Source organism: Euleptes europaea, chromosome 8, assembly GCF_029931775.1.
Source record: "Euleptes europaea isolate rEulEur1 chromosome 8, rEulEur1.hap1, whole genome shotgun sequence".
NCBI lineage: Eukaryota > Metazoa > Chordata > Lepidosauria > Squamata > Sphaerodactylidae > Euleptes > Euleptes europaea.
Window position 1 is genome coordinate 84,389,183 of NC_079319.1, and position 26,845 is coordinate 84,416,027.

Below are 26,845 nucleotides of genomic sequence, written 5' to 3' on the forward strand. Positions count from 1 at the left end.
AGCTGGCTCCGATATTACCCCCCCCCCACGAAAACCTGCTGTAAAACTGAAGGTCGCCCCGAGCAGAGACTTTGTTTCCCCACACTGTGACCATCTCTTGAAATCAGATATTTGATGACTACAATAAAGGACTGTTCACAGGATGTCATTTGCCACCAAAAGAAATGTTTTCCATGCTTGGAGGATGGGGGCAACCCCGTTGCTGACCCATAAAATTAGACCCCCCCGTCCCAAAGTTCACCAAGCTTCAGTGACCATCTAAGGAGAGTCTCTTGCAGCCACGCTGCAAATTTGGCAACTCTACCTCCAAATATTCCCCCACATGAGCTTTGAAAAAAAAAATCCCCATAGACTATAATGGACCTGAATTTTTCGGTAAAACCAGAAATAAAGCCGAATACCAATATTTACCAGTATGGGTATTCGGTTTCTTTCAGGTTTACCAAAAAAATTGAGCCCAATAAACCTGAAATTTACCCAAAAAAATTTTTTTGCACAACCCTACTGACCACTAATCAGACACCCCTCCAAAAAATCCCTTCACCCGTAATTGTTCACCTATTTAATACACCATCAAGCCTTTTATTGTTTAAGCATTAAAACCTCATCTGAGGCATAGACAACAATAAAGGAGAATTGGCTTCCGAAAACATTTTGAATGCTTCTGTGCAAAAAAAAAAACACCCTTTTCTTAAAGGGAGCCAACCAACTATGCACTGAGAACTTTTTCCAGCATAGTGACAAACATGTCAACACTATGGAAACTGAGAAACGTTTGTTAAGAAATCCGACTGCCAATACTATTACCTATAATGAATCACGTTTGTCATGGGACACAGATGAAAGAATATCAATAGACAACATGGTTTCTCCAGTATTTGGAACACAATCCATCACTGACAAGATGACATTGCCGTTTTTGTCAGCCACAGCCAAAAACAAACAAAAAAAACCCCTGATTAACATTGAAAGGATTTCCTGCTGTCTCCAAGATGGAAAACCACTTGCGTTTGACAGTTCCAAGGACCTCATTACACACCCACGCCACCTTGGCAAGGTTCCATCCTACTCTCAAGCTTTGCCTATTCTTTGTAGCAGCTCGTTTTCATTGAGCACACTTGGTTCGTTTGTAATAAACATTCTTGGCGCTATCTTTCTAGAATGCTTGCCTCATATCTCAGCCCACAAGAGTTTGTAAAGAGACGGTAATGATGGATGGATGAGGGTGCATAAATTGAAGCACAGTCCGGACAAGACTGAGGTGCTGTTAGTTTTTATATGCCGACTTTCTGTACCACTTAAGGAAGACTCAAACCGGCTTACAATCACCTTCCCTTCCCCTCCCCACAACAGATTCCCTGTGAGGTAGGTGGGGCTAAGGGAGCTGTGACAAGCCCAAGGTCACCCAGCTGTGTAGGAGTGGGGAAACCAACCCAGTTCACCAGATTAGCCTCCACCGCTCATGTGGAGGAGTGGGGAATCAAACTCGGTTCTCTATATTAGAATTCACTGCTCTTAACCACCGCTCTTAACCACTACACCACGCTGGCTCTCACACCACACTGGCTCATTGGTATTCCTAGCATTATGGAGTCCACCTGTCCTGGAGTAGACCACATTCTCCCAGAAGAGCAGGCTCGTAGCTTGAGATTCCTACCTACAGTTGGAGGCACTGGTCTCCTCTGTGCCAAGTATTCGCTTTTTATCAGCTTTGGTTGATACGCTAGCTACAGTCATTCCTGGAAAAGGGAGATCTGTTCCCAGCAGGGATCCTAAACCACTGAGGGAGATTATGGACACTAGTAGAGTAGTACATAATATTTTGATGAATTGGATTGATAATAGATGGATCCAGACTGGCATTTCTACCCAAAGAATATGATTCCTCCCAAAGCCTGAGAATGATACATGAAAAGACGCATAAAAGTTTTAACGATATCAGGACCACTCCACCTTCCAAGCTCATGTACTTACAGGGAAATATATGCATGAGGGGTCATACAATCAGTACCCAGTTTTCGTATTAAGAGCCTGCCTTAGCATGAAATACAGTCATATAGCACAGCATTTCATGAGGCTGCATTCTTTCAGAGAATTCGCATGAGAAACTGCATGATGACTGACTGTTGATCCCCTAGACTGTCATCTTTACACACAGAAAATCAAGATGCCAAACAGAAAGGCTCCAGGCCAGCCTTCTTCTTGAACGGCTACTCTGTATGCAGGGAGTTCTTTTTCACGAGGGACTAATCACACACACAGATTATGTACTAGCAGTTTAAAATGATCCCAGCTTAGGGACAGCTTTCTTGTGGTCTTTCATTAAAAACACTGATTCCCCCTTCTGAATTCCTATTCAGAATTGAATTCCAAACAGGGATCATCACCATGGGCAAATTTGGCTTCTGAACTGCAGGTTTTCTCAGCAGAAACACTTTTTCTGGCACTTTGCTAATTATAATGCAGTGTTCACAAAAATGATTAAGGACAGCATTTAATTCCCCGTCAGGCTTGTCTGGGCTGGAACTATAAAGGCACCAATGTCATTTGCACGGGACAAAAAGGCACAGGGAAAGCGTGCAGAGCAACATTCACGCCAATCCCCATAAATAAAGTTACTGCAGTGGCACTGCTAGGAATACCAATGAACATCAAGGCCAAGGAAACTATTTGATCCTCATTAAACCAACGCACAGTTGGGCTAAACAATAGAGAAAACAAGAAAGTTCAATTAAGCAGATTAAACCAACTAACCCCCTTCAAGGAGTTGTCATTACTGTTGTCTGGCTATTTACAGGCTTCCTAAAACTCTTTTTCTTTTTTTTTAGGGGTGTGTTGTTGGATGTGCTTATTTAAGAATCAGTGGTGACAAATTAATCCTCTGCGCAGCAAGACACAGCCCAGTAGGGAAGTGAAGACAGCACGAGGATCTAAGAGAAGAGGCAAGAGCCGAAGTGTGTGAAGTACAAGATAGATAGATAGATAGATAGATAGATAGATAGATAGATAGATAGATAGATAGATAGATAGATAGATAGATAGATAGATAGATAGATAGATAGATAGATAGATAGATAGATAGATTTTTTAGTAAATGACCACAGGACATCCATCGGCAGAGGCAGCTGCGTCATTCGAGGAGCGTTCAGGATCATGCTGCGAGGCTACGTTTCCTCCAAGCTTGTGATTAATGGGGCTATGGGGGAAAGAATCCGAGAGCCTCCCTCCTCCCCGCTTTCAAACACTGGCAGGGTTTGCCTCCCTTTTCAAAAACACAAAGTTCAGGAACAGGAGTAATTAAAAACTCTAGTTGGGTACCTGATGAGAACACACTGGTTGTCATGACGCTTCCAAAGGCAGCGATAGCATTCATTTGCCACGGCAAAAATATGAGGCGGAATCTCTCCCAGGTGGTGCCGGCTGTATAGCTCCACGCTGGTGCGGTCATACAGGCCAGGAATGATTTTGTAGGGGTTGACTGAGGCAACGATGGAGCCAATATAAGTCTGGGGGAAAAAAAAGATAAACAGGGGGTTTAAGGACTTTATACACACAATGAAAAGGCATTGAGTTGGTAGGAATACACTTGAGGAGGCCCAGGGCAAAGTACGATCCAGCGCTGAGACATCCGAGGAAAACACAGAAGTGGGATGGTTCGCCTTGGCCTTCAAAGGAAATGGTCTGCGCAGTATTTCACCAGCTACGACTACAAATTGTACATCAAGATTTAAGGCACAATCCACCAGGAAATTCTGCTGCACGTGCAGTACTCCAGCAGATCATGGCCACATTCGATTCCTTCCGTTTGTTTCAATAAAGATTTTACTGAATAACATCTTGGTAGGCTGTGCCCAGGGACTATATAGAACTCAAGAAGGAACTGTTACTTCACTCATTCTTAGAGAAGGTTTCCAGGGGGTTAATCCCTCCTCTCCACCTGCGTCCTTTAAGATGCTTTTGATTTTGTGCTGTGCGTACCACTTGTGAAGTTGAATTGTGTACACAGAGCTCACATAGGGGTTATTTTTTATAAATGATGTTACTGTTTTTAAATACTTGGAAGCTGCTTGGAGCTCAGGACAATACTTTTTAACTCCTCCCCCTCCAAAAATAAACGTCCAAACGGAAGATGGAATCTTTCCAACTTAAGCATTTGTACTTAAGTCACCCAGTTAGTAGGACATGACACATGAACATTTTCTTGTCCTTTACTGACACAGGTAAAGCATAACCTCTGCCTTATTTTTGATTCAGAGTTTAATTCTTCAATAATACTGTGTGGAGTAACACTTCTGCACAAAAAGCATGGAAGTGTAGCAACCACACAGAAAAGCAACTCCTAAGATCCAGCCCCTCTCCCTCCCTTTCCCTCTCCCTCCCTCCCCCCCCCAAGGATTCATGACCTTATCTGGATAACATGGTGTCGTTCATAGGAACCATGCACTTCTTCATAGTAGCTACACACCCGACCACCCGGATTTGTACAACAGCAACCTTCTTCTGAGCCATTGCAATTCTATATATCTCAAGAGCTTCTGCACAGAGGCACCCATTCATACCACTGGAGCCTCCACTCAATCCCAGCAAGCCTGTGAGCCCATTGGCCATCCCAAAATCTGATGGAAATGGGACCTTGATTTCTCACCGAGAAGGTTCCTTCTCCTCTGAGGTACGAAGGGCATCTTGGAAAGAGACGGGTGATTCCGTTCCTGGAGGATAGATAGGCAGGAAGTACAGAGTTTTTCGCCTCACTTCCTGTCCTGTGACCGGAATCGCCCCTTTGTTTTCACATGAGACTTCCAGAGCTGGACAGTAATCTGTAAGGTAAATAGAAGAGACGACGCGGACCGAACCCTCAGTTGTGGTTAGTTTAATGAGGATTACCATGGGGTAACTTGGGTTACACTGAACTTGGGTCCACTAACAGGTATAACAATAAGGAATAAATGCGTTGTTATTTTTATTTTCATTTTATTTTGTTTTATCTTACTTTATTTATTATTATTATTATTATTATTATTATTATTTTACATATCCTACGTGTGACGTTATGCGAGGTTATGTGGGAGAACGGCTCTCTCCCCCTCACCTCGACCCTGAACAACGAATAACAAAAAGTAAGGTGCTCCAGACTCTGCCCCAGGGTGGGGCCAAGATGCCCTTCGTACCTCAGAGGAGAAGGAACCTTCTCGGTGAGTAATCAAGGTCCCGTTCTCCCTGAGGTGAAGGGCATCTTGGAAAGAGACGGGATGTCCAAGAGCTACTCCGTCAAGGGTGGGTGTCATCCACTGCAAGGACATGCTGAAGCACCCGTTGTCCAAAGGCGGCGTCTGCCGAGGAAAACTGGTTGAGGCGGTAGTGACGCACGAAGGTGGACACTGAGGACCAGGTGGCTGCCTTGCAGATCTCCTCGACGGATGCTCTGTTGTCAAAGGCCGCTGAGGTGGCTGTGCTGCGGATTGAGTGTGCAGTGATGCCAAGTGGAACAGGTCTGTCGCTGAGTCTGTAGGCTTCTTCGATGCACTTGCGCAGCGTCCTGCTGAGGGCAGGCTTGGAGAGTTGTCTTCCCTTGTTGGGAGCGGTTACCGAGATGAACAGAGCGTCAGACTGTCAGAAAGTTGCAGTACGAGAAATGTAAATGTGCAAGACTTTCCACAGGTCGAGGGTGTGCCATTCCTGTTCCCGGGGATGTCGCGGTTGAGGTGCAAAGGAGAGAAGATGAATCTCTTGTTCCCTGTGGAAAACCGTGTTGACTTTTGGGATGAAGGTGGGATCCGGTCTGAGGACCACCTTGTCTTTGTGGAACACGCAGAGTCCTGGACAGGAGGACAGGGCGGCGAGCTCGGAGACCCAGCGGGCCGAAGTCACAGTAGTGAGGAAAAGCGTCTTTCTGAGAAGGGCCTGTAAGGGCGCTTCTGTAAGAGGCTCGAAAGGCGGTTTGGTAAGTGTGGTGAGGACCACGTGCAGATGCCAGGTTGGGAATTTGTGGACAACCGGAGGCGAGAGAAGTGACAGGCCTTTCAGGAAGGTGCCGACATGCGGGTGCCTGGAGGTAGCGTAGGTTCCGAGGTGAGGAACTACGGTGGAGATGGCCGCTATCTGCTTACGCAAGGTGGATGGTCGCAGTCCCTGATGTGCTCCCTCCTGCAGGAAAGCCAGGAGCGTGGCTGTGCGTGGTTCCAGCAGATCAGCTCCCTTCCGCCTGCACCAGCGTACAAACGCCTTCCATGCGGAGTTGTAGATGCGCTGAGTGGAAGGACGTCTAGCCGCCAACATTGTGTTGACCACTTCCAGGGTATATCCTAGTCCGAGGAGCCTTTGCCTCTCAATACCCACACGGTCAAGCAGAACCACTCTGGATCCGGATGCTGAAGTGGCCCCTGCTGCCATAGATCCTTGGATACTGGTATCCTCCATGGCGTCTGGATGGACAGTTCCCGCAGGGAGGGGTACCAGGGCCTGCGGGGCCAGTCTGGAGCCACGAACAAGACGGTCGCCATCTCCTAGCGTAGCTTCATCAGGGCCTTCGGGATGACTGGAAGCGGAGGAAAGGCGTAGAGTAGACCCCGTGGCCAGGGGGCCAATAGGGTATCCGTCTGTTCCGCCTGAGGATGTGAGTACCGCAAGAAGAATCGGGATAGTTGGTTGTTTGCCGGAGATGCGAAAAGGTCTACTGTCGGTCGACCGAAGCGGGTGGAGAGTGCGTGGAATACCCGGGGATGCAGTGGCCACTCCCCCTCTTCTATCTTTGTCCTGCTGAGCCAGTCTGCTTGAGTGTTCAGCTCTCCCCTGATGTGTTCTGCCCTGATGGACCGAAGGTGCCTCTCTGCCCATCTTAGTATCCGGCTGGCTTCCAAGTGAAGGGCTGATGACCTGGACCCACCCTGTTTGTTTAGGTGAGCCTTTGCGGCCACGTTGTCCGTTCGGACGAGGATGTGGTGTGAGGTTAGTGTCTGACGGAAGGAGTGGAGGGCGTGGTAGATGGCTCGGAGCTCAAGCTGATTGGTGTGAAGGGATCGCTCCTTCTCTGTCCAGGTGCCCTGTGCCATCTGGTGTCCCACCATGGCGCCCCACCCCTCTAGGCAGGCGTCGGTGAAGATCTGTAGGGTCGTCTGGTGCCAGTACTGATGACCCTGTTGCAGGTTGGAGGGGTCTAGCCACCAGCGAAGACTGCGTTTTACCTCTGGGGGCAGTGTCAGGCGTATGTTCCTCTTCCTCAGGATGTGCTGTTGGTATGGCTTGAGGAACTTTGGAGAGGATGAGCGTGGAAGCGAGCCCAGGTGACAGCATCTATGCATGCTATCATGTGACCCTGTAGACGGGCCAGCGAGGAAAGTCCGGTGGTTTTTGAGGAAAATGCCCCCCGGGCCCGGGAGGCTATCCTGACAGCCTTGTCCTTCGGGAAGAAGAGGGTGTTGCAAGTGGTGTCTATAATTACCCCCAGGTGTTGTAGGCGTCGAGTCGGAGACATGTGGCTTTTGTCGAAGTTGATGAGGAAGCCGAGGTTTTCTAGGGCTTGCACAACTCTCTGGGTGTGCTGTTCGGCTAGGTGCTTTGAAGGCGCGGCGATGAGCAGGTCGTCCAGGTAGGGGTACAAGTGTATCCCCTCCTTCTGGAGCATGGCTACTTGGTGAAGATCCTGGGAGCAGAGGACAGGCCGAAAGGGAGCGCCTTGAATTGGAAATGGCGGTCCATGTAGGTGAAGCGCTGGAAGCGGCGGTGGGCATCGCCTATGGGGATGTGCAGATACGCTTCAGTCAGGTCTATGGAGGGCATGAATTCGTCTGGACGGAGAGCCTCCACGATGGATCGAAGCATCTCCATTCACAAGCGTTTGGCCCGGATGAACCTGTTCACGTGTTTCAGATACAGAATGGCTCGCCAGTCTCCGTTCCTTTTGGGAACAGTAAAAAAGATGGAATAGACCCCGGAGGATCTCTCTGACGCTGGTACGGTTTCAATAGCCACAATGCGTAGCAGGTGATTGATGGCCGTCCAGGTCCTCGTGTGCTTGTTGTGGTTGGACGACTTTGGTGACCAAAGGAACCGATCGGGAGGGAGGTAGCGGAAGTCGATAAGATAACCCCTGTGGATTATCTGCTCCATCCAGCGGTCGGGGGAGGTCTGAGCCCACTGGTGGCTGAATAGGCTGAGCCTTCCCCCCCACTGGGGCGTGCTTGCAGTCACTGTCTTTTGGGTTTGTTGAAGCGACCCGCCCTGTTGCCTCTGTAATTCTGGAACCCTCTGTTGGGCCTACCGCCCCCTTTGGGTGCGCCTCGGGAGCTTGACCTCGCTGGACGTCCGGCCTCGGGTCTTGGCCGGGACAGGGAGTGAAAGGACCGAAAGGATGGGTAAGAAGAAGATGGTAGACATCTGTTGTCCTTCCTGAAGTTGAGTGGGAGTGCTTTCTTTTTATCCTTCGTCTCGACGAGGATCTGGTCCAGTTTGTCACCGAAGAGAAGACCTCCTTGGCAGGGGTAGGCCAGAAGCATTGCCTTAGAGGAGAAGTCTGCACCCCAGGGGCGTATCCACAGTGCCCGCCTGGTGATGGTGTTGGCCGCCGCTGCTCTGGCACTGAGCATCAGGGAGTCCAGGGTGGCGTCTGCCAGGAAGGTAATTGCACTCTGCACTCTGTTCATGCCCTCTGTCGCCTGCTTGTCCTCGGCGGGGATGAACGTGGCCAGCTTCCTAGCCCAGACTATGGCTGCTCTGGCGATGAGGGATGCAGTGGCCGAAGTTTGTATGGCCATGATGAGGGTCTCATGGGCCTTCTTGGCGGTCTGGTCAACCTGCCTGTTTAGTGGATCTTTCAGGGAGCCCATGCCGTCTTCAGATAGGAGCCCTGAGGAGTGAAGGGCCCCCACCGGCGCATCCACTAGTGGGGGCTTGAGCATGTCCATGGCGTGGGGAGCCAGATTGTATAGCCCTCTTACGTTTCTTGGCAGCTGCTTGTGCGAGGTTGGTTTTTCCCATTCTCGCTTGAGCATGTCCTCAAAAAATTCGGGGAATGGGACGGACCTGGAGGACGGCTGTGACCGGGGGAAAAGGTCTTGGGGCCCCCTGGGGCGAGAGTGGGCCCTGTTCTCTGCAGGTGGCCCAGTGTCGGTAAGGTCCAGGGCCATGATCGCCTTAGAGAGGAGGTGTTGGAAGTCCTCTCCGGCAAAAAGCCTGGAATGGTGCTCAGTGGGGGTTCGGGTCTCTTCCTCGTGGGAGAGCTCACCCTCCTCCCTTTCCTCCGGGTCTGACTCTCCTGAGGGGTCAGGGGATTCCTCCCTGTGACTGGAGCTTCGGGGAGGCCAGGCCTTTCTTGTGGCCTTGGTGGGCCAGGGGGGTGGGGTTGCAGTGGGGCGGTGGGCAAGGTTCTCGTTCCCGGGACCCTCTGGCTCTGGGGAAGACTCGCGTTGGGAAGCCTTGGAATCCCGGCTGCGGGAGTTGCGGGAGGCTGCTTGGAGGAAGGGGAACTCTTCCCTGAGAACCTGCCTCATGAGAGCCATGAGGCCTTCTGCCCTCTGCCCCCCCTCCGATAGATGGGGCCCCTGTGGCTCACCCAGTTGTCGCAGGTCCTGACGAGGGCTCCTGCTGGAAGCGCAGCCTGAGGTGGTCTCCTCGCGAGGTGTCGACTCATAACACAGCTGGTCTGGTGAGGGCCATCCCCTTTCATGGTTCTCGCCGGCTGATCGAGCCGAGCGGACCTTGGGCGCCTGCGGGCTGTGCTGGCATGGCTTCTCCCCCTTATCTGTGCGCTTTTGCTTGCGCCTGCTGGTCTCCGTGGAGGAGTTGGTCCCCATCATTGGCACCTTGTGCGCCCGCTTTCCGTTCCTCTTGGAGGGTCCGGGAGCCTCTGCCTCCGCAGGGCGCCCTCTGGTCACCATGCTGCCACCGGACTCCTACGCAGCCGCGGGGAGCCGGTCGCTGCCGTCAGGGGGTTGTGCCGCCTCCGCGGTAGACTTGCTGGCCGTCTTGCTGCTGCCCGGCTCGACCGCCTCCGCAGGAGCCTGGGCTGCCGAGGTTCCCTGCCTGGTTTTCTGCAGGAGACCGTCCACGTGGTCCTCCGGCCGGAGGAAGCCGTCTGCACTGGGGCCGGGCTGCGTCGATATCCTCGGGCTTGGGGAGACCGGGATGTGCGGAGGCGACGAAAGAAAAAATAAAAAAGGACTGGAAAAAGAAAGCCTGGACTTGAAAAGTCCCCAAAATGGTGCTGGTTGCGCCGGAGCAACCAGAGACGCTGCCTACCTAAACGAGGCAGGAAGGAAAGTGAAAACAAAGGGGCGATTCCGGTCACAGGACAGGAAGTGAGGCGAAAAACTCTGTACTTCCTGCCTATCTATCCTCCAGGAACGGAATCACCCGTCTCTTTCCAAGATGCCCTTCACCTCAGGGAGAATAATCGACATGTATAAACCTTTAAATTGTGGAACTCTCTGCCCCAGGATGTGGTGATGGTCGCCAACTTTAAAGGCTTTAAGAGGGGAGTGTTCATGGAGGAGAGGACTATCCATGGCTACTAGTCCAAATGAATACTAATCATGGATACTACTAACACATTATTATTATCATTATTATTATTAATGCCAATCCAAGCCTAAAAATAGTGCATTATATACAAAATGTTGCAGAGGGAAATGAAAGGGCGGGGGACAAGAGAGGAGAAAACCACAGCCATAACAAGAGGAAGGGAGATTTTGATAAGTAGACAGAGGAAAGAAGGTTGACAGAACAATTTTACTGTTTGAAAACTGTTTAAGGTTTTCTTTCCATCAAAATTGTCTTTCCTTCCAATTTCCAAAAACCAAATTTTACATTTATAGCAAGCTTTCTAATATTTCCCTTTCTTCCGCACCCCAGAATCCAATCTCCAGCAAAAGCTGAAAAGGGAACCCAAAAAGCAAAAAAACCCACAGTCTACAAAAATAAACCAGAAAAATCACCAGACCGCAAACAAAAACATCCAGTCAACACTGTTCAACCATCCCAAATATACTCCCAACTGATGGCCAACATGAAACCAGGCATCCTGCACAGCAAGAAGTGACAGGGCCAAGGCAAGAAACACCACCACCACCATCAGAAAAAAAGCACTGTTTCAACTCCACACCGTACCCCCAAGCCCAGAATTGCCCCTGTGGAGACATACATGAACAGAATCTTCTTAAAGGTACGTATCTACAACTTTTTTTTACAAGATTTAACATTTCAGCCTTGTTGGCTAATGTTCTAATCATATACTTTCTTCACAGGTGTCTTCTTATGTCAATGGAATATAACAGCCTGGAATCTCATCCAATAAAATAGGACAGCATGGGAGCGTTTTCCGGACTAACAATCATGCTTTCACCACAACAATAGTGGCTTCTTCAGCCAATATTAAAAATGAGCCCTTTACTGTTAGTTTTGTCTACCACCTGGAGGTTGGCAACCCTACCTATCAACCCGGTCATCCTGCAAGCAAGTCAACTAGATAGATGGTCCCATTTTACAACCACTGGCAACATGATGCATGCTAAATCAGGAATGTATTTTGCCTTCATTGTTACACACACACACACACACACACACACACACACACACACACCACAAAATACGACAAACCAGAAAAAAGCAAGCTTGCAGACAACCTATAAAACCTACCAAGCCGTTTAATAAAACGGTTTGCTGAGCATGAAAAAAAAGAAGTTACTCCCTGTTCTCTGCCTGGAGCTATTTGGAAGATCCTCCTGCATATAACCTTCGAACTTTCCTCACTTTGCGAAGTCTTCAGGGCTTCTCTTTTGAACAAACAGACACGCTCAAAGGTGGCGCCTGCTGCATGTGCCAGAACAGCTGAAGACGCCCTTGTGTGAAATGTCTCAGATAACTGCCAAATTTTGGCATACAAATTCCAGGCCTCGAAATTATCCCAAACCAGCATTTGGGTCTGGATTCCAGGAAACCTGTAACTAGTTCTAAGCACCCACAAAGTCTTTGAACTAGTACTTCTGGAAGAGCAGCTCTACCTGTCCCCCCCCCCTGCCTGTAGCAAACTAATTTTGAAACTCAGTAGAGTTTCAAAAGTGTTGTAATTTGGGGTTCCCAGTTGCCCACCAATGGCGGGAATCTTCTGGCACTTCCTGCCACTCAGCTGTTCAGTGGGCAGAAGAAGGCCGGGTGAAGGGGGGGAGCGATCAGCGTCCCCATGAGATGCAGAAGCACTGGCATCACACGGGGAGGATGCTCTATCACTCTGCCCCAAACTCTGCGGAAACCATAGATTTTTGGGGCAAGTGCTAGAGCATCATCATCACACCCACACACACCCCGCAGTGCAATGCCAGCACTTCCGCACCATGCCGAAAGTGACGTCATCATGCGGGGAACGCAGATTGCCGCCCCTGTACTCACCTTCCAAAAGCTCTCATTAGTTGCCAGTTACCTGGCAACCCTATTTGTAATACTGGGTGGGGGGGTGTATTCACTGTTATTTTTATACACACACACACATACACACACACACGACTAAACTGAGGCTGTCGTACTTTGGCCACAACATGAGAAGACCAGAGTCACTGGAAAAGACAATCATTCTAGGAAAAGTTGAGGGCAGCAGGAAACAAGAAAGACCCAACATGAGATGGGTTGACTCTATAAAGGAAGCGACGCCCTCAGTTTGCAAGATCTGAGCAAGGCTGTTAAGGATCGGACGTTTTGGACGACATTGATTCATAGGGTCGCCGTGAGTCAGAAGCAACTTGATGGCACTTAACACACACACACACAATACAAAATAGGAAAGATGAGATGGATCTATAACGAGCTACTTAGTGCATACTATACATATGGTAGCATGTAAAAATATAAATATTTGAGACATAACCTTACAAAATGGTTAAAAGGCACATAAAATAGTGTTATGAGTTAATACATCCCTCTATTTAACTGATTTGCAGCGTTCCATAGCAATCTTTAAAAATTGGGCTACCATCTCCAAAACATGGGGTGAACAGTTGGACTTGGTGCATATTTATCCTATCCTTCCTTCAAGGAGCTTCCGAGGCATATACTGGTCAGCCCTCTTCCATTTTACCGTCACAGCAACCCTGTGAGGTAGATTAGGTTGAGAGTAAGCAAATGGCCCAAGGTGGAATAGTTTTTAGCCTCTGCCTCCACTAGCAGTCAACCAGATATTTCCGGGAGACTCAGAAACAAAACCAAAAGGGTATAACCATGCCCCATTTGCTTTCAGGCACCTAGTAACCAGGCATACTGCCTTTGAACATGCAGGCTCCATTTTTAGCTACCAGTTGGATAAAATACACAGTCTCGCAGCACTGGCTATTTGATGCAGGGCTTTGCCCTCTCTTCCTTTACATCCTGCCCATTTATTATGCCCCTCTCTGTTCTTCTGTGCTTTGTTTGCAGACCAAACCAAGGAAGCCACCAATTGAGCACGAGTCAGAACAAAAGACGCACACGAGGCAGCGCTCCCACTTGGCACGCTTCTGTTGCTGCTGCGTCTATCGCATGCTAAGGAGACACTCCTAATTAATGGCTGCAAGCATGCAAGCCAGCTTGATTTACCAACCCTGAGGTCAGCCCGGCCTGTCCTTTAACTTGTCTCACGCTAATTCGGATGGGACGGTGTCCAGTTCTCTCTCCTAATTACAAGTTGAAATGTTTGAGGCCAAACGTCTTTCGTGAAAGCAACAGTTTAACATGCCGGGGTGATTATACGTTTCGAGAAGCTGCTACCCAGTCCAACCTTTTTCTGTTATGGGAATATCCAACCCTATAATCATATTTTATGTTCACAGAAGAGCTTGCGGACCTTGTTGTATGACATAGGGCTCACAGGGCGTTTTAAAGTCTTCCTTAAAAGAGAGAAATTATTTCATTTTGCTCAAGAAGAAGAAAAAGGTGTTTCTTCCCTCTCATTTCACCCTGTCACTGGTCGGAGATACACACACACAAAATCTCCAGAAATGTGTGCATTAAGACGAGAACATTTTTTTTCGTATATACTAGTCACCCTTTAAAATTATTCCTGCTGGCAGAGGGAGAGGAAGGGAGATTTATGTATGTTTCTGATTACTGGGGGGGGGGGGTAAATCAGAGCACAGGAACTCGCCAATATTATAGGGCCAAATCCTGAGAAACTGGCATTGTCGTTCATTATTGTCTTTAAAATTAGAAAAGCCTCACAGAGATTGCCTTCAAAGGCGAAAACACTAATTAATTTAGCTAGGTAGTCATATCAGACATAAAAATGCACTAGAAATGCACTAGTTAATTTAGCTAGTCATATTAGTTTCGTCTCCTAATTAGGGAGAACAGGAGATGGAACTAATATGGAGCGTCCCACTCCATTCTGGGTCTGGTGCAAACACAGCTTGCAAATCAAAGGTCAGGCTCAAACTGAGGAGTTCCTCCCCTTCCCAGCCTTAAATCATTCAGAGATAACAAGTTGGGGATCCACAAGATGCGTGGGGGGGATCCCGGCTCCCAGTCCCTTGCTCTCCAGGCCACCCTTCCCTGGCCAGCCTGCCCCCCTCCTGCAGCTCTACCTTGCCTGGTTCCTACAGTGTCTACTCCTGCACCTTTCCCTACCCCCCCCCTGCAGCGCCATGCTCTCTCTTGAGTGGTTCATGTGGCACGGGAGCAGGTGGGGCTCCTAGTACCTCAATGTTGCAGCCCCCTACCTGGCTCAGGTAGCAGCTCACACCTCCCTTTCATTTCCCTCAAAATGGCAGCCAAGATTTTGTGATGTATCACAAGATCTTGGTTTTTCTGCCCACGGCTTAATTTCTTTTTTTACTTTGGGGGGGGGGTTTTGGGGGGCAACCACAGGTTCATACAGACCTCCCCCTATTCTGTACCTGACCCCAGTGTGCAGATTTAACAACTCTCACACCAAGGCCCCAGTTCAGAATCAGACATAGGATATATGTTAATGCTGACCAAACAACTCCTTTACCGGGGCTGCAATCAGCTGCAAGCCCTGATTGAAAGAGGAACCCTAGTTAGAAGAAGAAGAGGAGGAGGAAGAAGAGTTGGTTTTTATATGCCGACTTTCTCTACTACTTAAGGAAGAATCAAACCGGCTTACAATCACCTTCCCCTACCCACAACAGACACCCTGTGAGGCAGGTGACAACTCCTTGTCTTTCTAGAGCCTTCTGTTTAGCTAGACTGAATGCTATCCCCTCTATGGTTATGCAAGGCAGAATTTTGAATATACAATACCCAGAAAGGACCTGTCCTTGCTCTTCTGGCTCTATTGATTCATTAGCTCATGCCCTCTTGGAATGCCGCTTTTATGAGGAACTTAGATCACTGTTATATCTTTCCCCCTTTAATATATAAATCTAATGCCTCTGTGACTGATATAATGCCTTTTTTATTAAATGACAGGGATCCCAAGGCTACATTATCAGTGGCAAGATTTATTTCAGTCCTTATATCCCTCAAACGTTAGATTTAAAATTACGCTGCTCAAAGATCAATGGATCAAGGAGCTTTTAAGGGATAAAGAAAAGGAATTGTTCTGTCTCCCCACCCACCCCAAAAAAATGAGCAAATGTAAATTTCTTACCAGGGCCGCCTCTCTTGATGGGCTCAAAACAGCAGATAGAAGATAACATTTTGGCCACTGAGAACCAGTGACTGTGGTGTAGTAGTTTGAATGTTGGAACAGGATTGGGAAAAATCATGTTTGAATTCTCTCTCTGCCATGGAAGGTTGCTGTGTCATGGAAGGTTGTGTCAACCCCAAAATCTAGAACATGGCTGCTGGCTTGTATACAAAAATGTAGCAGATTAGGGGAGGAAAGACCTCCTGACCTGAACTTCTAGAGAATTTCAGGCATCTTCCAGCATCTGGCAAGAATCTAAAATAGTGAAAACAATTCATGGTTTCATTGATCATTAATGTGCTCCCCGAGGGATCTTTGGGCAATAAAGCTAGACAGACAATAAAGCTGTAATTATATGGATAAATCTGCTGATATATGATATATATCCATAAATTATATGGATATCTGCCTTAATTATATGGATCAAGTATTGGGGGGTTGTGGAATAAAAAATGAAGAAACAAAGCAAATGGATACCTAATTAAAACAAATTAAATCTGTTCAATGAATTATTCTAATGCCACAAGACTAACTGCCGTTCCATTGCAATTCCTGGGATATCCAGCAAGAAAATCAGAACAGAGCTCCTGCCTCGAATTTTCAAATAAAATCATGAAAAAAGCAGCATACCCATAAAACAGTAGGCACACATACAGAAGTGTGGCTGTTAAAGAGGCCTTTCGCTAACTTGACTATTGAATGGTACCCCATTGACTCATTCCTCTTTTTTGCTGGTGTCAGTGACGTCTTACATAGGTTGCCTCTTCCATCCACCTCCCCTTCTCTTCTCCCTTTGCACTTGGGCTGCGAGACCATGTCTGGCAACTGGCAGGACCCTGGGGGTAGGAACATGAGGTGAGTGATTGGTGTCATGCAAGCCGTGACATCACTTCCAGGGAAAAATGGAAGTGGCGTTAAGTTGCTCTAGGGCTCACTAGAAACTCAGTAAAACTATAGAGTTTCTGTTGAGTCCTAGAGCGGCATGATGTCACTTACAGGTTTCCCCACCCCCAGCAGGAGGCCTGGCAACCCTACTTTGGCACCCTTCTGCTACCTAATGGTCTCCCTCCCTAGCTTTCTCTATCTCCCCACCCCCGACACCACAGCTGTCCCATGCTTCAGCTTCCCTGAACTAGCCTTTCATTTCCTTTCCAACACTGCCTGCTGTCATATCAACTTCTGGTTTGCTTTCTAGGAACAACCCACGTTCTTTACAGTGTGGCTCGGCAAATGTTTCCCCTCACTGCTGCAGAACCTACCTTGGCTTATATGACACAAATAAACAAACGTTCACGACACTCCGATAATCTGTTCATTTAGGTGACTTCTTTTTGTTACGGTGCAAAAAGAGCACCTGTATGCAAATGAGCATTTAAGTGTAGCTTGATGATAACTTTCGGCGTATCTTCGAAGCGGCTGTTAAGTAGAAAAGTACTGATAGAGTAACAGTCTTATCATTACCAGACAGCAGATAGATTAAGCAGTAGTCACATGAACATACAGGAAAGTGTGTAATCAATGGAGTAATCAAAGAAGATTTAATAGAAGAATATAAATCACAACTGAATAAAAAATGGGTACATGTTTCTGTCTTTGCCTTTCCACACGAACAAGACTCTCTGTTTGCTTGGGGTTTTCAAAAATCTGCCAGTTAATTCATTGAGGAGTAAGGCATTATGTCTGGCCAAGAAGAAAAGTCTGCGAAAAATTGGAATGGTTAAGAATTCAAGATAAGCTGGGAGCACTGGAAAAGATGGCGTGCTCCATCCCCAGAAGGTAACTTCTAAACTACCATAATTATGAAAAGGGGGCAATAGGACCCATATCTATCTAGTGAATTTTTATCCCCCTTTCCTCCAAGGAGTCTAGAGCACAAAGGCTCAGAGGCCTGAATAGCCCACCTATCTTCCTAAGGCCACACTTAGGAAAAGAATACATCCTCGTCAAAAGCAGAAGAAATCTCTCATCACCTCAATGCTGCAACGACTAAACCCTCACTGACATGACCCCTTAATAAATGGCCCATGCAAAACATAAAGGAATCTAGCTGCTTTACAGAACTAAAAAACCTCCCACATACACATAGGTTTTGGTTGTGTTTAAAAGGCTACATGTGTTAAATGTGGGTACTTTTGGCACTGATTCATGGAGGATTCATGTGCAAGTTTAGATATTTATTTAATGGCTTCATTTTTAGCATTTTTTTAAGTAGCTCCCTTTCATTCCAATTTGACCTTCTTTCAACTCATATTTCACCAGAAACAGCGGACTGTCTGCGATATGTGGGAGGATGTTCCAGTCAGAGCCAACTACTACACCATAATTTGAATGCCCTTCCTTTTAGGTGCAGCAGAAGCGTACTTATGCGGTTTTAAGGGCTCTTCCTCCATTGCTGTCCACGTAAGCCAAAGCAGTTCTAGGGAAAGACAATCTCAACAGTGCTCAGGACATGGTGACCCACCACCACCCTCTGCCAGATGATAAACCTACACAGAGAACCACCACACCACTGGAACGTCTAATTTTGGATTTTGGATTCCGACTCAAGTACAAATTACAGTATCATTATACTACGGGCATTTATCTTGCTTTGCTCTCTAAATGAAGCATTTCAAATAACCATCAGTCCCGTTTTCAGACATGGATGGCTTCACATTATGTTCTAAGTTAGCATTCTCGGCACAGGCTAGGGCAGTCTGGTTTCAAAGACTCCACAGAATCATCCAGGTAAAATTCAAAAATTAAGTTTTCATCATTTAACTCAGACTAAATCAAAAGTTATACAGAAAGTTCCTTTTCTTTCCTTTCTTCCTTAGAAGCACCTTGATTCATACATCTTGAGCAGCATAATTCTAAATCCATTGTTTAAGGATTATAAGGACTGAGATAAATTTTACCATTGCCAATGTAAGCTTAGAATCGCTGCCACTTAATAAACAGGGTATTAGCTCAGACACAGAGTTACTAGTCCAATCTTTTAGAAGAGGAATAATATATCGTGGTCTCAGATCCTCATAAAAACTACATTCCAGGAGCACGTGTGCTGGAGAATCAACAGAACCAGAAGAACCCAGGCAGGCCCTTTCCGAGTATGGTAGGTTCATGTATCGACCTTGCATAACCATAGAAGGGTTAGCATTTCGTCTGGCAAGAAAAAAAGGTCTTAAGAACAAGGGGTTGTCAAGAAATAAGTATAAAAAAAACCTCGTGCTGATACTAGAGACTAGAAAACCAACAAATAGCACTGTGGCTAAAGAATCCACCAAGCAACAATGTAGCAATGAACGAGACAATTTCAGTACAAATATATTATTTTATTAGTTTATTTAAGAAGTATTCTCTACTGGAAGAACAGCCAGAGAGGCTAGAGGACTCACTGTCTGAAGCATCCTTGCGAAAGGATCTGCTGGGCCACTGTTAATTCTAGCTTGTTCCCTATCCTGGGTGTTAAACCATGGATAAACTAAACTTTTGGTATAATCTTCAATGTCACTCTCGAATTTTTTATTCTTATACGCTTGAATGTTGTCACTGTAGTTCTTAAGTTCAATATCCAATTTGTCTATCAAGCTCTTTAATTCCCGTTTCTACCTCCGACTCCAATTCTTGTTTGATTTGGTCCGTTTCTTTTTTTGTTGAAGTTACTTCTATGTTAGCATATTCTACCAGTAAAAGCATCAAATTCAAAGAACATTTATTTAATATTGCTGTCCACTTATTCTTGAAAGACTCATTAGTTCTAAACAAGGTTGGAATCTTATTCATCCTGAGGCCCCAGGGGATCATTCTAGCCTTAAAATAGCCTGCCAACGAGGAGGCGTGTATCTCATATCGTATGCCCCTCTTAGATAAGATTATTTCCTGGTCTTCTAATGAAAAACCCATAGTGGAGTGGAGAGCCTCGATCTGTGTCCTTTTTAAAGGACTGTTAAGTTGGTATCACAGAACCCTCACTCAGGGACTCTTCAATTGGTTCTCATACAGAAACTTGATGTACAGAACGGCTATTTAATTGCACTATAACTTTTGCCACATGTTGAAACAATAATATATTTGTACTGAAATTGTCTAGTTCATTGGTACATTGTTGCTTGGTGGATTCTTTAGCCACAGTGCTTTTTGTTGGTTTTCAAGAAATAAGTATAGGCAAGCAAGCAACGTGAGGGAGGAATTCCAAAAAACTGAGGCGGGCAAACACAACGAGCACGAAACGATCTCCTAACATAATCTCTTTAATAAGCTTTTTAAATTTCAGATAAGGCCTCTGATTTCCCAAGATCTCTTATCATAGCCCACAATATGCCGATCAATGACAATTTCTCATAAAAAATGGTTACCATGAGGATCTATATGATCCATGTTTTGTTTTTTTAAAAAAAAACCTAGATATCCCTCAGTGCTAAAAAAAACCAGCCTAAATTGTAGTTTAAAGGCGAACAACCATGTCCTTGCTTCCAGAGACATTTGGCCAAACTCGGAACAAAGGACAACACCAGAGACACACCGTGAGGCATTTAACAGCCTCTGTAAAAACTGAAGCAAAGGACAATCTATACTAGACTCGCACCCAAAAAGTTCCAAGACAGTTCAAAGCTTTGAATATACATGTTACGGATCAAACCTTAAATGCTAGCAGCCTGTAAAAATTTAAAGAACGAGAGAGGGACATTAAGTTAGGAGAGCAACATGAAGCGTTCGTCCACTCATGGTCTGGGATATTATTGCAGTTTGAGGAGAATATAAGGGACAGCATGGGAGCTGGAGAACAAGGGGAGCCTGAGGGAAGGAGACTAGCAAAGGAAGCCTGGGAAAGGAGGTGCTTAGAAAGGAAATAAAACCGGAAGAAAGAATGAGCAGAGAGGAAAGGAACACTTCACCAGGACCCGAAGATCACATACCAATCTGAAACAACAACTATATCTTGACTGCCAGTCTGTAATACAGATTTTCATTCGGTGTGTTACTACAAAATGAACTCATTTGTACATCCTTTTGTGTACAATCCTGCCTACTGTACAGGAATAAGAACTCCCAGAAGTATAAAACACAAATAAAAGAGGACCGGCAAAATGTTTTATGTGAAGCCAAATGTGCGTCAATTAAATTTAATTTTTAACCCCTCTCTCAGCTAAGTCATTTCCACAGGCAATTTAGAATCTTTGAATTTCCTTTCTCATCGTGATTCTTGATCGTATTATTCAGGAACTCAAAGCCCTAATACATGACAAGTAATATTTAAAATAATAAAACACTCTTAATCTTAATGCATAAAAAGCAGTGGGGAAGTTCTTAGAACTTGACTATTTCCCAACTCAGTTTTTCCTTCATTAGAATACTGCAAAAACGAATAACCCACAGCCACTTCTTTCAGGGGAGGGTATTCCCACAAACAGCTGAAAGGGACGCTTCAGAATCAGGAACAGGGATGGGTGAATATGAAAAGCCATTGAAGATTAGAGTGGTTTAAGAACATAACAAAAGCCACGCTGGACCAGACCAAGGCAGAGGAATCAGCAGAAGAACTGGAACAGCCGACCACGACTCCTGGAAATGTGGCAGAGAAGCTGTCGGCTGATTTACAAGGGCCAGTAGAGGCTTCAACAGCTAAACAGCTTGATGGATTCCAGCCTTCCTCGGAAGCCAGAGGGAGGGAGACAGATGATGAGTTACAGCAAGAAACTGGCCCCATGGAGCTTTGAAAAAGAAAGCAGGCACTCGGCCAGATTACTCAGGCATAAAGACATTACAACAGCTGAAGATGACAGTGAGTAATGGCAGGATCAAGCTCACTCCGATAACCGGCCAGATTTAAGGTGTGGCAAAACCCAGCTGCAAAGTGGCTGCAATGTGCTGAACTCCGGCATCAGCCACACACCACACCAGCTTGCAGCCTTGGACTGACTTCCTACACCGACCTGCTGACTTGCCAGTGACCCTGACCTCAGACTGCCTGTTTGACGCCTCTGCTGTTTAGCCTTTGATAAGTACCAGCCCCAGCCTGACTTTTGGATTGTTTATCGGACTTTGCTTTCCCGCTATCGCCACTGTTTAGTGCAGCCGTCCAGCTGGAGAAGTTTTGGCTTCTGTGCTTCCCTCACATCCTGCCACTCCCTCCCTCAGCTCCCTCTGCACTGTGCTGCAGTAGCAGCCTGGCCTGCCTGTCCGGCCAGTACAGCAGTCTGTTCACACAGTGGCCAACCAGGTGCCTCTAGGAAGCCCACAAACAAGATGACTGCAGCAGTATTACCCTGCCAGTGTTCCACAGCACCTCATAGAATAGGCATGCTCATAAGAACTTAAGAAAATCCATGCTGAATCAGACCAAGATCCATCATGTCCAGCAGCCTGTTCACACAGTGGCCAATGAGGTGCCTCTAGGAAGCCCACAAGCAAGACATCTGCAGCAGCATGATCCTGCCTGCGTTCCACCAGAACTAATAGAATAGGCATGCTCCTATGAATGACTAGTATTCATTTTGACTAGTAGTCATGCACAGCCCTATCCTCCATGAACATGTCCTCTCCCCTCTTCAAGCCTTCCATGTTGGCAGCTATCACCACATCCTGGGCAGGGAGTTCCACAATTTAACTATGCGTTGTGTGAAGAAATACTTCCTTTAATCTGTTTTGAATCTCTCACCCTCCAGCGTCAGCAGATGACCCCGCGTTCTAGTATTATGAGAGCAGGAGAAAAGCTTCTCCCTGTCCACTCTCTCCAAACCATGCATAATTTTATAGACCTCTATTTTATAGACCTCTATCACCTTCTTCTAACTTCAGTGCCCTATTGGAAACAGGGCTCCTGGCCTTTGCTGAATGAGATGATTATGATCTCAAATCTTGACACACCACGCATTGCTAACACAGAGTTGACCAGCATAAGAGAAGGGCAATATTATTTCTATTTGTAGGGCACTAGAGGCAAAATGTACAGCCCAGCGTTGTCATCTGTAACTCCACCTTTTAGCCATCAGCCACTCCAGCTGCCATGAATCGACACAGGACAAAGGATCTCTCTAACCCTTGTTTTTATAAAGTGTACCTGAAAGCTTGGGATACCCAGCACAACTTGAAAGCTTGGGATACCCAGCTGGGGATTGTTCCTGGGACCTTCTGCATGCAAAACAGAAGCTCTACCACTGACTATGGCCCCTCCCTGAGATTGTATTAGCCCCACCCATGGAATCAGATGCCACAGTAGCCACATTCAAGTATTATCTCTCTCGCTTCATGTTCTGTTGTTCAGGTATGCATCCAGGGAATGGTTTCACCACAACTACAGTTGCCAACCTCCAGGTAGTAGCTGGGGATCTCCTGCTATTACAATTGATCTCCAGCCGATAGAGATCAGTTCACCTGGAGAAAATAGCCACGTTGGCAATTAGACTCTATGTCCCTCCCCAACCCTGGCCTCCTCAGGCTCCGTCCCAAAAATCTCTAGGTATTTCCCAATCTGGAGCTGGCAACCCTAACCACAACCCTTTTTAAGTTGGTTCTGATAATACAAAATGGCTGTGGTAAAGCCACTGAGAGCCAGTTAAAGGGACTAGGCAAGTAGGGGATGTGAAAGACCTCTGCCTGAGACCCTGGAGAGCCGCTGCCGGTCTGAGTAGACAATACTGACTTTGATGGACCTTGATGGTCTGATTCAGTATAAGGCAGCAGCTTCATGTGTTCATGTGTTTAATGTGAGCATTCTCCTTCCTTGAACTGAAGAATCAGAACCTGTGATTTTTTTTCATACAAGTGTTGCCCTCAATCTAGTATAAGTTTGCAGCTCTCATGTCCCACTGCTCACATACCCAAACCGCTCCAACGAGCCGTACTTTCTCAAGCGAGCCACCAGGCATATCACCTCAACCAACATTTTGTTTCGATTAGTAGGATTTCGCATCAGCAAGCTTTCTGCAAGCCCGGTTATAAAAAGGAGCGCTATGAGAAAGTAGATGAAATTACATCAGTTGAATGCAGGCCTGCTTGTTTCCTTTCATTGTTTGAAAAAAAAAAGCACACATAAAACAAGTATCATGTTAAAAGCCTGCAAAAACCACTAACTGCCACCAAGAAACTAACTAAAAAAAAACAAAAAAAAGAGCAGAAAATCAATCTTGAGTTTACATCTAAGGTAAACGAACATGAAAGAAATCTGTTTCTGTGATATTATGATACAGTCACCGGTAGATGAACTGGCTTGTAAATACTATTTATTGTACATTTCTGATTCGACTTCAACAAAAGAAAAGAAAAACTTGGCCGAAAATAGAATTTTGCCAGCAGCTTTATAAATCTAGAGAGAAAACGGTTTAGGTCACATTTCTCCCCATCTCAAAAGGCGTACATGCTTGCCAACGCTGATCCCAATAAAGTTCCAAATACAATTCCACAGGCGCAGACAAGGATTAACGTTCAGGAGTGCGCACCATTTCAGTACGCATTTCTGCCACACTCGACAGGGCCATTAGACAGACAAGGCAACGAGGCAGAAACCCACTACTCCACTGCAGAAACTTTTAGAACACCCCCCCCAAAAAAAACCCTAATCATCCGGCACTTCAACTTCCCCACAGAGTCGTAACTGCTGTGAGCAAGCAACCCAGTAGACATGGACTGCCTTCTAGTTCTTGCTAAATAATCCAATGCTCACACACAGCCCGCTATTCTTCTTCCATCCTTCTACAGCTACTGTCTATACATGAACACATGAAGCTGCCTTCTACTAAATCGGACCCTTGGTCCATCTATTGTCTACTCAGACTGGCAGCGGCTCTCCAGGGTTTCAGGCAGAGAGGTCTTTCACGTCACCTACTTGCCTGGTCCCTTGGACTGGAGATGGTGGGGATTGAACCCGGGACCTTCTGCATGCTGAGCAGATGCTCTACCACTGAGACACAGCCCCTCTAACTGTGTCACCCAGTTAGCCAAGGAAAGCAAACACAGAGATCTGTGGGGCCATTTAATTGTTAAATCTACCAAACGCTGAATTTTGTTTTTATATCTTTTAAAAATGGTGATGGGCTGTTCCAATAGTTCGTTATCCAAATTCTCCAACGAGTAATCTTTCTCTCTTTCCCCCTGTTCTTAGACCGAGGTCTTGAACAATAAAACCACAAAGCTTAAATAAGACCCATCTCTAAAAACACCTCCCTTCCACTTTTTTCTGCAGCCCCCCAAAAATGAGCAACAAAATAAGTACGCTGAGAGTCAGAGTCCTCTAAGAGGAACTGAACCTTTTGCTCCAAGGTTGCTTGAGAAAACGCAGACCATTTGTTAAAACATGGTATAATCCATTTTAGTCTACGTTGGTACACATAAGGACAGTGCAAAAGGATATATCCTAAGGAGTCCACTGACTGAAGAGGGCAGGGACACAGCCAGTCTGAAAAAGGGATCTTGTGAGCTCCAGGCTGAGAGTGCAGCTGGAGTCAAGGTCGAGTAGCTCAGAGGTTTGTTATGACGGCCTGCGCCCCAGCGCGATAAGTGTAATCTATCATGGGAACCAGGCTCAGCCTGGTATCCAACGGTGCCTTTCTGATGTATATGTGTCAACCTGCCCGCTTTCCCCCCACTTGAGTCCTTGTACCTTTTCCTGTAACTTGCTGCTACACACCATATGCTTCCCAAATAAACTGCTTCTTAGACGACTCTGTCTGGATGGTCTGTTGTTAGGGATTTGACAGGTGGACTCAGACCTTACAGATCTTTAGCATACAGCACAGCAAAACCACTGAAAAGGGGCAATTAAATCTTGAATGCATAAAGATTCCACATAACTTTGGACTAACCAGAGAATCCAGATAGGAAGGAAGATTACCCTTAGATAACAGGCCCAGGGCACGTGGAGAACATATCCTCTTAGCACCAACGAGTAATTGCAGTTGGGTCAATAGGGACTTGGGTGCAGTTGACTCCAGTCTACTAACTGACCATCTTCCCAGCTCAGTTTAAGATCCTTCCAGACTTTAAACTTGGGACCTCTCTTGACTGTACCTGTTTACCCTGAGCTCTCCTGGCCCCAGGGTTTGGCTGGCAGATGGGGGATGCCAAACTCTCTCTCTTGAAGTGCCCAGGGTCCTGGCACATAAATTAAATACTATGTCACATTTCTTAGGCACGGGGATGGAGAAAAACCCTCTGCTTTTTGCAGCTTCAGGGCCAACGTTTGGGGCTGCAATCAGATGTCTGGGTATGGGCAGAACTTCCAAAACAAAAATCACTCATACAATATATTATTTCCCATTCTGAAATACTCTTCTTCTTCCTCCCCACCCATGTCTTCAGTGCCTATGATGAAGAAAAAGAAGAAGAAGAAGAAAGAAGAAGCAAGGAAAAGAAAGAAGAGTTGGTTTTTATATGCTGACTTCCTCTACCACTTAAGGAAGAATCAAACTGGCTTACAATCACCTTCCCTTCCCCTTCCCACAACAGACACCCTGTGAGGTAGGTGAGGCTGAGAGAGCTCTAAGAGAGCTGTGACTAGCCCAAGGTCACCCAGCTGGCTTCATGTGTAGGAGTGGGGAAACCAACCCAGTTCACCAGATTAGCATCCGCCACTCATGTGGAGGAGTGGGGAATCAAACCTAGTTCTCCAGATCAGAGTCCACCGCTCCAAACCACCACCCTTAACCACTACACCGAGCTAGCTCTCATTTATGATTGGTAGAACCATCTTGTTACTTATATTTATATGTGGATTATTATGTGACATTGTTTTAGAGTTTTATGAGAGATTTTATGGTTCTATTACATTTTATTGTTACCTGTTGTTGCCTGCCCTGAGCCCAGGAATGAGGGCAGGTGATCAATTTAAATAAATAAATAAACGATAAAACAAACTTACATAAATTTTGTTCTGCTGATATCTCTGGAATAGATTGTGCATGATGGCGCCCTCATGAAGATCTATCAGAGCTGACATGTCTTCCAAGCCATCGACGCATGTGGGGTGCATAGCTGTTACTTTTTGGTGTGTGATCGAACGCTGTTTGTAAGTATATACCTGGAAAAAGGAATCAGGTCATTAAAAACTGGTCATTCTTACAAATGTTACATTCTTGAGTTTTGAATGGAAAATATACTGTTTCCTCCCCCACAGATAATCTCACAGCTGGACACCCAGCAGATAAACATTAGGGACACAATCATGGTTGCCGACCGCTAACATACCTAGTTGCGGAAGAGTAACCTGTACCTACCGACTTCCTCTCTTCCAACACAATCTCATGACCTTGAAAACTACTTCTT

The 26,845-nt window shown here is 46.3% G+C and overlaps 1 protein-coding gene across 1 annotated transcript in view; it reads right to left on the reverse strand.

The window, feature by feature from the left end:
- MYO10 (myosin X) overlaps positions 1-26,567 on the reverse strand; it is a 125,164-nt gene extending 98,597 nt beyond the window's left edge. The window contains exons 1-2 of the mRNA XM_056854149.1: positions 26,442-26,567; positions 3,319-3,506 (exon numbers count right to left, since the gene is read on the reverse strand). Coding sequence (XP_056710127.1) covers positions 3,319-3,506; positions 26,442-26,552 — 299 coding nt within the window. The 5' untranslated portion in view covers positions 26,553-26,567. The remainder of the gene's footprint in view (positions 1-3,318; positions 3,507-26,441) is intronic.
- Positions 26,568-26,845: the final 278 nt, after the last annotated feature.